The 13462-nt window shown below is 42.2% G+C and overlaps 1 protein-coding gene across 2 annotated transcripts; it reads right to left on the reverse strand.

The window, feature by feature from the left end:
* Positions 1-2014: 2014 nt before the first annotated feature.
* LOC106576517 (glucoside xylosyltransferase 1) lies at positions 2015-13073 on the reverse strand. Of its 2 annotated transcripts, XM_045713804.1 has the most exons (8): positions 12786-13073; positions 11406-11541; positions 9889-10075; positions 8534-8665; positions 8053-8304; positions 7725-7848; positions 5938-6110; positions 2015-3985 (listed from the first exon to the last, which is right to left on the reverse strand). In XM_045713804.1, exons 1-8 carry the CDS (start codon positions 12787-12789, stop codon positions 3818-3820), a joined length of 1176 nt encoding a protein of 391 aa, XP_045569760.1. In that variant the 5' UTR covers positions 12790-13073; the 3' UTR covers positions 2015-3817. The 2 variants fall into 2 exon arrangements, with proteins under 2 accessions (XP_045569760.1, XP_045569759.1); XM_045713803.1 differs by lacking the exon at positions 12786-13073 and having other exon boundaries at positions 11406-12071.
* Positions 13074-13462: the final 389 nt, after the last annotated feature.

Consider the following 13462-nt stretch of genomic DNA (forward strand, 5'->3'; position numbering starts at 1 on the left):
TAGCGACATAGTAATAGGGGAAACTTCATGTAAAGTGTTAACAAGGTTGGTAATGTTTTAGAAGATTTAAGTATCACAGCCTTGTCCTTTCCTGCTGTTCTATTTTCCACCTCATGGTCTCTCCGTCCCTCTGTATTCTTCACCTTCTTTTCTCATCCCTTCATCTCTATATAACTCTCAAGCTGCAGAATAATAGACAACCTCTTGTTGAGATAACCAAGGCTTCCACAGGACAAACTCGTTACCTTGTCAACCATTGAAAAGAAATAGGTTTATTTTGGATGGATAATAACACACACACGTACTTCCCTCTACTAGAACATTGACCAGCGGTACTGACTGCTTGAGGTCATGAATTTATCTGAACCAGCTCCATCCCTAACCCCTGGCCAGAAATGAAATCAGAGTTATTTATGAGGATATAAAACTTGAGACTTTCAGGGAAGTAAAAACGAGCTGATAGAAAATATTGAATTTCTAACATTGTGCTGAAGCCCCTCCCATTGTCTTCATCCCCTGGGAACGAGGAAGTTACTTGGTACGTTTGACCACAAAGGTCAATCAAAGTCATTGATAAGCTCTTATAGATGAAGTGATAAATGAAGCTCTGTCACGTTATGAATCAGACTAACACCACAGCAGTAAAGGGATGGGTTACATACAAAATGGCACTGCCTGGTTAGAGGGTTGGAATAGTAACCGAAAGGTTTCTGGATCAAATCCCTGAGCTGACAAGGTAAAAATCTGTCGTTCTGCCCCTGAGCAAGGCAGTTAACCCAGTGTTTCCCTGAACAAGGCAGTTAACCCACTGTTCCCCTGAACAAGGCAGTTAACCCACTGTTCCCCTGAACAAGGCAGTTAACCCACTGTTCCCCTGAACAAGGCAGTTAACCCACTGTTCCCCTGAACAAGGCAGTTAACCCACTGTTCCCCTGAACAAGGCAGTTAACCCACTGTTCCCCTGAACAAGGCAGTTAACCCACTGTTCCCCTGAACAAGGCAGTTAACCCACTGTTTCCCTGAACAAGGCAGTTAACCCACTGTTCCCCTGAACAAGGCAGTTAACCCACTGTTCCCCTGAACAAGGCAGTTAACCCACTGTTCCCCTGAACAAGGCAGTTAACCCACTGTTCCCCTGAACAAGGCAGTTAACCCACTGTTCCCCTGAACAAGGCAGTTAACCCACTGTTCCCCTGAACAAGGCAGTTAACCCACTGTTCCCCTGAACAAGGCAGTATTCCCCAGTTGCCGAAGACCTGGATGTTGATTAAGGCAGCCCTCCTCACCTCTCTGATTCAGAGGGGTTGGGTTAAATGAGGAAGACACATTTCAGTTGAATGCAGGGTACACCCCTTTCCCTTCCCTTTCTATTCCCCATTTAGTGCACTTCAATTCACCTCACTACCATTCGCCAGGGCCCATAGCACAGCCCATAGGAACTTGCTCAAAAGTAGTGCACTACATAGGGAATAGGGTGGCATTTGGGATGGACCCATGAATATATAGATGGGAAGGTGCATTACACTATAACACCATTCAATATTGCCAATGCCATGGCAGTAGAGACGGGCCCTACAGCGTTATGTTAACGGTCCATCAGTTCCACTTTATGAGCAGCTCAAAGCAGAGACAGACACCAGGGCCCCAGATGGCCAGGTCATAGGGTATTTACTGTTATATTGATCTGTGAGGAGCAGCTACAGAAACATGCCATCAATCTAAGTCCCTGACCTTCGCAGAATAAATGAAAAAGATGCTGAGTATCAGTGGAAATCTGATCATCTAATAAGGAACGGTGCGGGAGGTTAGGAGTTTGTTCCATGGTTTGCTTGAAGTTGAGGTGATATGACACAATCAACGGAGACAATAGCCAAGCCGCATGCCAAGCACAAGTTCACAAGAGTTATTAGGGCGATGGCAGGGAATATCAGGCAGGGAATATTAATATTGACATAGTGAATAGTTGTAAAATACTACCTCCACTACGTAGCTGTTAACTGTAGGGACAATCATAAAGTATTTATACTTGATTTATTGACAGATTGACTCCCATCTAAACTGCACAGGCAGCACCACATAACATTATTGCTGCATAGATATTTTGATGGCATACATTTTGTAAACTGTGTATATTTGTTCCACATTTAGTCATGAATCCCCCTCAATGTAATTGGTGAACCCGACAGTCTCTCCTCTAGTCCAGCTAACTGCTGTTCATGATGCAGAAATGCTGCCATCTGGTGGCAAGCTATCAAATTGTGTACTACTGGATTTAATTTAACAGAATACATTACTGTTGGTTAAGATACAGTGACAGACATATACAAAAAGGTGCGTGCTACCTTTCTGGTACAAAATATACTGCATTTACCTGTTTATACATAAAGTAAACATTAGGAAGACATGTATTGTAAAAATGACTAAACATTTTCAAGATCATTTTATGACAGACAGAAGGAAGTTATTTGTTTTGACGGTCAATGTTTCCAATATACGTTCAACAGTGCAAAAAACTTTGGTATTAGCTATAAACACAACGCAAAATAATGTACAATTTGTCGTCTGAACAATAAATGAAAACTGACTGACTGCAGAACAAAGTGCTTCTTCAAAGACAACGTCCCAGCATGTTTTAAGGATGGAATTGCCCAAACCACCAAAGTAATAAAGACTTTAAGAAATGTATGAAAAATATGTATGAAACAGATCAGTGCAGAAAGTATGGACGGCTTCTTCCATACCACATCTAATACAAATTTCACAAAGAATATAACATACAAAGAGAAGTACTGGTTGTAACTATTTCTGAAGTAAACAAATTGACACAAAAACTAAAGAATGACAATAAACTGAAAACATCCAGAACTCACATTAATACGCATCTTGTTCCACTTATCTTAATATATAAAGGGGAAAGACTGGCATTAAAAAAAGTGCATTTTTGATAAAGCAAACTCCAAAATAGCTTCCGGTCTGTGCCTTCTTCTTCTCCCATGGCACTATGCTGTTCACATTATGGCAGAAGGCTCAGAGTAGCTCTTTGTCAATAGGAGAGGTACCATTTAGCTTAGAAAGGCTGATTGAGTTTAGTCATGTTCTGCAGGCCGGATAAGACCATTGTGGCAAATTCTCCAATATGGATAGCAAGGCCTCTTGAATACAGCAGACAGCACTATTAAAGAAGAGCCTCATCAGCATTGGAAATGCCATATAGCCTACTATACAGATGACTATGACCAGAGAAACGCTGAACAGGATATGGGGTCTGTAGTGATGACAGCGGTGTCATTCTTCACACACAGCATGTATCTCCAGCATATGAAGTCACCAACGTCCATGTAGTCTCTTCCTCCCGAGTGGCGCAGCGGTCTAAGACACTGCATCTCGATGCTAGAGGCGTCACTACAGACCCTGGTTTGATCCCGGGCTGTATCACAACCGGCCGTGATCAGGAGTCCCATAGGGTGGCCCGCAACTGGCCCAGCGTCGTCCGGGTTAGGGGAGGGTTGGGCCGGGGTAGGCAGTCATTGTAAAATAAGAATTTGTTCTTAATTGACTTGCCTAGTTAAATAAAAATATAAAAATAAATTCCTTCCACCATGTAGCTGTAGACACTGTAGGTGCCAAGTAGTCATGAAACAGAAGACGACGAAATGAAACAGAGTAGGCACTAGCTCAACTTGTCCAATAAGAAACACCCATTTTAGTTTTCCGTTGCAAAAGGTTTTGCTACAGTGTGCTCTAATGAACAGGACCCAGGCTACCATCTCTGACCATGACAACACTATAGGACAGCATAGAGGCCCAGGACATCAGACTACCGTCCATGTGGACGCTGAGCATCTCTGTTGACGTTGGCCAGGCTGTGAGCCAGTCTCTTAGTAAACAGAACATGTGATTTACCACAGTATGAACGGGTAGTCTTCAACAGCTCTTCTTCCAGTGGGACCAGCAGAGAGCTCACAGGATCCTCCCTAAATGAGTACTGAGAAATAGAACATTCTGTTACCAAACAGGCACTACATGTGAAGTCCACAGTTCTAGATATCTACTACAGCTGTGGCCAGAAATTCATTACATTTGAGTCATTTGGCAGAAGCTCTTATACAGAGCAACTTACAATCAGTACAATTCACATCATTGCATGCTTTTAATGTGTGATCAAATAGACGGGTAGTGAAACATGTTTTAATAGTTGTATGAAGCCTAAGAAACGTCCAACCTTTCTTTTCAGTGGAATAAATGTCCATGAAGCTGCTGAGGTGATGTAGAGAGATAAAAGCCTCAACATGGTTAAATCCCACCTTATTATCCTCCTCAGTCCAACTACAGATTACACAATCAGTCTTCTCCTCTTCCCAATAATGGAAGTACCTTTACAGCACTCACAGGAAATCAAAGGGGATTACTATTTTACGTCCTCTCGTTTGGTTTAGTCCCTGATATTGGGTTACTAAAAGTTAAGCCCTCCCCACCGGTCATAAAGCTCCATTTCCAATGTGTGTGTTGTTTTTATGAGGATGACGGAGCACTGTGCCAGTGGAGACAGCCTCTACATGTACCATCAGCACTAAAACTTTACTGCTCTTTCCTGGGCCTTGGTTTAAGTGTGGCTTTAATACTCTCAGATATTATGTATGAGGTGTGTGTGTGTGTGTCAGATGTACTAAGAGGCAAGGACGCAATATTGACCAGGCATCTTTCTGATGGACGCTCGATCCTTAGTTATAGGAAAGCAATACAAACCTGGACATTGCTGATGTCATTAAACAAATGCCCAGTGTAGTCGATATCATTAAAACAACTGTGATCAGTTAGAACACATCCTTATGAGGAAATCTGTTTCACTCAACACTGAAACTTGTGGAGATCTGCATAGAAGTGGTCTGGATGCACAAACAACCATTTCCTTACACACCTAATACACAATCAATGAAAAACAAGTTGTTTTCCCATCTGGAAACCCTGATCTGTGATCGTTTAGTTTACCTGTCGTATGGCATCGTAGACGGCCCAGAAGGCGGGCTGAAATATTGCTCTGTGATTGTTTAGCCTACCTGTCGTTTGGCGTTGTAGATCTGTGATCGTTTAGTTTACCTGTCGTTTGGCGTTGTAGATCTGTGATCGTTTAGCTTACCTGTCGTTTGGCGTCGTAGATCTGTGATCGTTTAGTTTACCTGTCGTATGGCGTCGTAGATCTTTGATCGTTTAGTTTACCTGTCGTATGGCGTCGTAGATCTTTGATCGTTTAGTTTACCTGTCGTATGGCGTCGTAGATCTTTGATCGTTTAGTTTACCTGTCGTATGGCGTCGTAGATCTTTGATCGTTTAGTTTACCTGTCGTATGGCGTCGTAGATCTTTGATCGTTTAGTTTACCTGTCGTATGGCGTCGTAGATCTTTGATCGTTTAGTTTACCTGTCGTATGGCGTCGTAGATCTTTGATCGTTTAGTTTACCTGTCGTATGGCGTCGTAGATCTTTGATCGTTTAGTTTACCTGTCGTATGGCGTCGTAGATCTTTGATCGTTTAGTTTACCTGTCGTATGGCGTCGTAGATCTGTGATCATTTAGTTTACCTGTCGTATGGCGTCGTAGATCTGTGATCGTTTAGTTTACCTGTCGTATGGCGTCGTAGATCTGTGATCGTTTAGTTTACCTGTCGTATGGCGTCGTAGATCTGTGATCATTTAGTTTACCTGTCGTATGGCGTCGTAGATCTGTGATCGTTTAGTTTACCTGTCGTATGGCGTCGTAGATCTGTGATCGTTTAGTTTACCTGTCGTATGGCGTCGTAGATCTGTGATCGTTTAGTTTACCTGTCGTATGGCGTCGTAGATCTGTGATCGTTTAGTTTACCTGTCGTATGGCGTCGTAGATCTGTGATCGTTTAGTTTACCTGTCGTATGGCGTCGTAGATCTGTGATCGTTTAGTTTACCTGTCGTATGGCGTCGTAGACGGCCCTGAAGGCAGGCTGTTTGAGGTCATGGTACACTCCTCTGTTCCCGTGCAGGATAAAGATACCCTCCTCCTCCGCGGAGCCACAGTTACTGCCGTAGATACAGTGGTCTGGACGGTAGTTCCAGTGGCAGGGAACTTCCAACAGACACTCTGGAGGGGGAGAGACAAAGGCTAGTTTAGAGGGGCACCAATCCAATACTTCTGGTTGTCTTATCGCCCTGGAGCTTAGTTGATTATCTCGACACACACCTTATTACCCAGGTAAACAATAAGGCAAGACAATACACTGCTGCCCTGCAGGGCTGAAACTGGGATACCTGCCACAACTATTACATTTAAAAGGTTCATGTTTCTAATCAAATCTAATTTTATTTGTCACGTGCCGAGTACAACAGGTGTAGACCATACTTACAAGCATATAACCAACAATGCATATAACCAACAATGCATTAAAAAAAGTGTTAAGTAAAAAATAGAAAATAAAAGTGACAAATAATTCAACTGCAGCAGTAAAATCATTTTGAATGGTGTGTTAAACAGCTATGTGTTGAGAGTTGAGTCTCACCAGGGTTGTGATGGAAGACGTTTCTACTATAACAACCATATACACTGTCTATATGTCATGTGACTCATCATGTGGTGTAATAAGGAAGGTACTGAGCTGAGAGTCTCACCAGGGTTGTGATGGAAGACGTTTCTACTATAACAACCATATACACTGTCTATATGTCATGTGACTCATCATGTGGTGTAATAAGGAAGGTACTGAGCTGAGAGTCTCACCAGGGTTGTGATGGAAGACGTTTCTACTATAACAACCATATACACTGTCTATATGTCATGTGACTCATCATGTGGTGTAATAAGGAAGGTACTGAGCTGTGAGTCTCACCAGGGTTGTGATGGAAGACGTTTCTACTATAACAACCATATACACTGTCTATATGTCATGTGACTCATCATGTGGTGTAATAAGGAAGGTACTGAGCTGAGAGTCTCACCAGGGTTGTGATGGAAGACGTTTCTACTATAACAACCATATACACTGTCTATATGTCATGTGACTCATCATGTGGTGTAATAAGGAAGGTACTGAGCTGAGAGTCTCACCAGGGTTGTGATGGAAGACGTTTCTACTATAACAACCATATACACTGTCTATATGTCATGTGACTCATCATGTGGTGTAATAAGGAAGGTACTGAGCTGAGAGTCTCACCAGGGTTGTGATGGAAGACGTTTCTACTATAACAACCATATACACTGTCTATATGTCATGTGACTCATCATGTGGTGTAATAAGGAAGGTACTGAGCTGTGAGTCTCACCAGGGTTGTGATGGAAGACGTTTCTACTATAACAACCATATACACTGTCTATATGTCATGTGACTCATCATGTGGTGTAATAAGGAAGGTACTGAGCTGTGAGTCTCACCAGGGTTGTGATGGAAGACGTTTCTACTTTTACAACCATATACACTGTCTATATGTCATGTGACTCATCATGTGGTGTAATAAGGAAGGTACTGAGCTGAGAGTCTCACCAGGGTTGTGATGGAAGACGTTTCTACTATAACAACCATATACACTGTCTATATGTCATGTGACTCATCATGTGGTGTAATAAGGAAGGTACTGAGCTGAGAGTCTCACCAGGGTTGTGATGGAAGACGTTTCTACTATAACAACCATATACACTGTCTATATGTCATGTGACTCATCATGTGGTGTAATAAGGAAGGTACTGAGCTGTGAGTCTCACCAGGGTTGTGATGGAAGATGATGTTGAGCAGGTCCTGGTCTCCCCAGGTCATGTTTAGTTTATATTTCTGCAGTAGGGGCATCAGCAGCTCCTCCCACCTCAGACCCACTGACGTCATGTCATTCTGATCACACAGAACAGGACAGAGTGTGTTACATTGTGGAAGTGGAAAATCGAAGAGCCTGTGCAAACATCTTTATGAGTTTTGTTTGTCATTCATTCAACAGGGATACAATTATTGTAGAAAATCTCGATTCTCCCATCTCTGGATGACATTATAGCTGACTGTATTGCAATGGTGACCTCTGCTGGTAGAAGTTTATATTACCTTGAAGTGTGTGGCCCTGATGCGTGTCATGTTCATGAGCATGACTCCAGAGTTGATGCCCGTCCTGCCATAGTAGGGGTGGCGGGCGAAGCGACTGTACCAGGCGATGCGTGGCTCCTCGTGCTCCGGCGCCATGGCGGCCAGCTGGCTAGCGTTGAAGTGAGCTAGCAGGGACCACAGAGCGTCGACAGGCTGGAGGAACAAGATGTCCGAGTCCACGTAGACTAGAGAATCCACCTCCTTTAGGATGAGCTGGGGGACAGAAACAGAGGTCAGAGGCCAAGAACAAGATGTCTGAGTCCACCTCCTTTAGGATCAACTGAAGACAAGAGAGAATCAGAAAACAGACAATCCAGTTAGTGTACATATTTATAGTAACACTTTTACAGTCACTCCAAGATATTATTTTGAGGCACTGGAAACCATCATCATGCTAATATTTAATTAAACTAAATAGAATTTCTCCAGCTATGAAACTCACAGGTAGGAAGAGTCTCTGAGAAGCACATGGTTTGAAGAGCTTCTTCCACTCTCCAGCATTCTCATGGGGAAAGGTGATGGGGTACAGAGTGTAGTTAAACCTGGAGCGGAACGAACTTGGCCACGACTCTAACTAAACACAGAACAAAGCAAACAGACAAGTGTTATTTCACAGAGGTTTTAAAAAGAGGTAAAAACTCAAAAGTTTATAGACAAGATAGATAACCTCTAGGCCACGTGTTAAACTCATTCCACGGAGGGCTGAGTGGCTGCAGGTTCTCCCTCCTCCCTTGTACTTGACTGATGAATTAAGGTCACTAATTAGTAAGGAACTCCCCTCAGCTGGTTGTCTAGAGCTTATTTGAAAGGAAAAAACCTGCAAGAGCTGGGACCTCCATGGAATTAGTTTTACGCCCCGGGTCTAGGTTATACATGGACTATACCAAACATTAGGAACACATTCAGAATATTGAGTTGCACCAACAAGGGATCATAGCTTTAACAGGTGACATCAACAAGGGATCATAGCTTAACATGAAAAATAAGCTTTAACAGGTGACATCAACAAGGGATCATAGCTTTAACAGGTGACATCAACAAGGGATCATAGCTTTAACAGGTGACATCAACAAGGGATCATAGCTTTAACAGGTGACATCAACATGGGATCATAGCTTTAACAGGTGACATCAACATGGGATCATAGCTTTAACAGGTGACATCAACAAGGGATCATAGCTTTAACAGGTGACATCAACAAGGGATCATAGCTTTAACAGGTGACATCAACAAGGGATCATAGCTTTAACAGGTGACATCAACAAGGGATCATAGCTTTAACAGGTGACACCAACAAGGGATCATAGCTTTAACAGGTGACACCAACAAGGGATCATAGCTTTAACAGGTGACACCAACAAGGGATCATAGCTTTAACAGGTGACACCAACAAGGGATCATAGCTTTAACAGGTGACACCAACAAGGGATCATAGCTTTAACAGGTGACACCAACAAGGGATCATAGCTTTAACAGGTGACACCAACAAGGGATCATAGCTTTAACAGGTGACACCAACAAGGGATCATAGATTTCACCTGGATTCACCTGGTCAGTCTATGTCATGGAAAGAGCAGTGTTCATAGTGTTTCCTACTCTGTGTGTATCATGTACACCGGACCAAATGGGACTTTATTGAAGCCTATATTCTAGAGTTGTGATGTAGATGCTATTACATTATCATATTAGGGCATGTGATATTACAACGTCATTGTCACAATCACACCTCATTACTACCACATTATTATGCCTCCAATCACAGGCTTTAGGACTAGTAGTGCATCCAGTCCAACTCACAGCTTCTATAAAGCTGGCGTGCAGCTGGTCTTCAGCGAAGATGTGTAGGCACAGTGGTTTGATGCTGAGCATAACAGCAGACTTCAGCATGGTGAGAGTCTCCTCTAGTCTCTGTCCGCAGGCCACTACAGCCAGGTGCATGGGTGCAGCTGTCCAAACACGGCCCTCTGCTTCCCTCATGATGTACCTGCAAATAAACAGAAGTATGCTAGAGTTAAATCAAAGTTTGTTTCATTTAAAAGGTTAAAACCTTTGTCAATGATTTGTGCCAGGTTCACCAACTGGTTCAGACACGTCGCTGAACGCTGTTCTGCTCTTCCAAACCTGGAGGGGGGCATGCTTGTAGACTTCTCTTGCCAGTCGAACAGCTCTTTGCCCTGTCATTCCCCTTCTCTCTCCCAACTTCCAAGTCTCATATCTAAAGTCAATATTTGACAGGGCCAGAGAGGATTTGAAAAGGCTATTCTTCTTCTCTCATCACACAGCAAACCAGATGCCCGTCACCACCAGCTAAACCTAATAGCTGATAGAGATCCCTTGCTTGACTGAAGAGAGAAAGCAGTAAGGTTAGCATTTAAAAGTTGTTGTAGGACAGAAGAGAAGGGGGTGTGTTCATCTAGGCAACCTGATTCTCTTGTTTGTCATTCACACTAGTTTGTTGACTGTAACAAACTGTTAAAGGCCATAAGCGCCCGTTAAATTGCACATCCTGTTGCTTAGCAATCCAGCAGAGACCACTGAAGTTGGCCAACAGAGATTTAACTTCCATTTCAACAACTGCAATCTGTTTTCCGATTATTATTATTCCGTGCTATTATTCCGTGCTTTCTGGTGTAGACTACTGACTGATGCCCACATGTGTTGTCAAGACATCTGTAACTAGTATTTATGTAACTAGGCAAGTCAGTTAAGAATACATTCGTATTTACTAGTAGGTCAGCCAGCACCACCCCAACGGGTTGGTCGAAAGGGTGACGGACAACCAATCAGCTATGAAAATAAAGAGGTGTCACTCTTTATGTTGTGGAAATCTCTCAAAAGTCAAGTCACGAAGAAATATATGTTATTGAACCTAATTCGACCAGTCAACTTTCCCGCAAAAAAAACCCCGTATTTTCTTTATTACAGGTTCATCCATGCTATATTGAGCTTGTTTTGCTATATTTACATGTATTTGCGAGTCTTTGATCCTAATCCTTTGATCCTAATGTAGTTGTTTGGGCTGGAACTGAAGTACAGTGTCCATGACCATAGTGAAAGTGGGAAGGATGCAAGAAGTTAGAGGAATTGTTACAATTTGTCTTGTCACTGTATATTTGTTTCACAAAGAGGCAACTTGATGAAAAACCCGTTCATCTGATACTATCGTGGAGAAGACATCTGTCAACGGTGCACATTCCAATACATTACTTGCAGAGGAAATTATTTTTCCACCAAGAAAGTTATGCATTCATTTTGTTTCAAGCCTTTTGAAGTGTATTACAATCTAGCTATATAATAAGCAGTGTAACTATTACCTAGTGTACCAGTGTTGATCGCCTGGGCCTGTTTCGTCCGGCCCTCGCCTGGTTTCTTGTCCAATGTCGCTTCGCTGAGAGGCCGCGGCTCGATGGAGGAAAGTCTTCCGACCCAGTCCTCCTCCGACCGACAGATCTGAATAAAATAGTTTACTATAGACGTACAAGGCCGAGAACACGGCAAACAACATGCACACGAGGAATGCACGAATGTAACGCCGCATTATTAAAAGTAAAAGCGCTTTCAAAAGTCAGTCATGGCACAGAACGAAGCTGGCTACCACCATTCACACCGTTCTGTGAGAACCATTGGGGGAAGGGAGGAGTGTAAATAACAGTGAATCCCTTCCCCGGTCTGTGTGTGACTCTGAGAAGTAGGCTACACAATAAATATGCTTTTCAAAACCACATTCATGAGGAAATATCAGAGCATCCTTCTGATATTACTTTTATGTTTTAATTGTAGGCCTATAATAAACGAAACGGCATTGTATTTGATGTGGGTTAGAGGTTATCCACTAGATGACGCTATCGGTAGGTAAAAACGCTGGCTTTTCATCCTTGATAGCCGCCGGAGTGGGCCAGACAAAGGATAGGTCTACTCTACCTACCGCGCCTTCAGAAAGTATTCACACCACCTTTTCCACATTTTGTTGTGTTACAGCCTGAATTTAAAATTGATTAAATGTAGATTTTGTGTCACTGGCCTACACACAATACCCCACAATGTCAAAGTAGAATTTAAAAAAATGTATGCTAAAATGTCTTGAGTCAATAAGTATTCAACCACCCTGTTATGGCAAGCCTAAATAAGTTCAGGAGTAAAAATGTATGTAACAAGTCACATAATAAGTTGCATGGACTCACTCTGTGTGCAATAACAATGTTTAACATGACTTTTGAATGACTACCTCATTTCTGAACCCCACACAAACAATTATCTGAAAGGTCCCTCAGTCGAGCAGTGAATTTCAAACACAGATTCAACCATAAAGTTTAGGGAGGTTTTCCAATGCCTCACAAAGAAGGGCACCTATTGGTAGATGGGTAAAAATAAAATAAAAAAAACAGAAATGTAATATCCCTTTGAGCATGATGAAGTTATTAATTACACTTTGGATGGTGTATCAATACACCTAGTCACTACAAAGATGTAGGCGTCCTTCCTAACTCAGTTGCCAGAGAGAAAGGAAGGTGATTCTAACATGTACTGACTCAGGGGGTTGAATACTTATCTAGATCATTGACAAAAAAAAATACAATTTCATCCATTTTAATCCCACTTTGTAACAAAATGAGGAAAAAGTCAAGGTGTGTGAATACTGTACATGCCAATTGTGTCAGTTAAACACTGTGGCTAGAATTGCTTTCACTACTTACCCATTATTGGTCACCATCCAAACATACGTTCCCTAGAACCCTGGTTCATATCCAGGACAAGCCGTTAAAGTCTAGAACCCTGTTGTTATAGAAACATGGACAACAGACAGAAAGCAGAACTCTTTTCCAATACATAATGCCATTATTTATATCTTTCTTTATAGACATTGAACCATGTAATCAACCAAGTTGTCCATACATTTCTAAACAGCAAAGCTTGGTAGAAACAAAACAAATTATAGAAAATGTAACAGTGAATGTTGTGATACAGTACCATTTGAGGTGGTGTTAAAACGGACACAATTCAAAAACAGACGTTGTTTTGAAGAATATTTTCTCATGAATGATAAAACCACACCAGGTCCCGGCTGATGTGAGTCAATGACAATACAATTCAGTCTCCAACACATTCAATCAATAAATGACACTTTACAACTGAGAGACAAGTACCAAAAGAGAACCCATAGGTTTTCAATCCTCTCCGCATGTACCTCATGTTTTCTTCCATAATGCAACACAAACTGAAGAACTCTGAACCATAATCATCATGTCACGACAGTTCTCATTGGACAGGAGGTTGAATGTCCCGATGTTGACATGGATACTAACACTGACGTGATGTTATAACACATTAAAACAGAGCTGTACAATAGGCTAAGATCAGCTAAATGTAATGA

Source organism: Salmo salar, unplaced genomic scaffold, assembly GCF_905237065.1.
Source record: "Salmo salar unplaced genomic scaffold, Ssal_v3.1, whole genome shotgun sequence".
Lineage (NCBI taxonomy): Eukaryota > Metazoa > Chordata > Actinopteri > Salmoniformes > Salmonidae > Salmo > Salmo salar.

What these genes read in the sequence shown, in the direction of transcription:
- LOC106576517 (XM_045713803.1), bottom strand. Translation starts at nt 11,629, where the DNA reads ATGCGGCGTTACATTCGTGCATTCCTCGTGTGCATGTTGTTTGCCGTG. An exon ending in ACGCCAGCTTTATAGAAGCT is followed by an intron (nt 8,666 to 9,888) that starts GTGAGTTGGACT and finishes TTCTGTGTTTAG; the next exon opens with TTAGAGTCGTGGCCAAGTTC. An exon ending in TCAGGGCCACACACTTCAAG is followed by an intron (nt 7,849 to 8,052) that starts GTAATATAAACT and finishes CTGTGTGATCAG; the next exon opens with AATGACATGACGTCAGTGGG.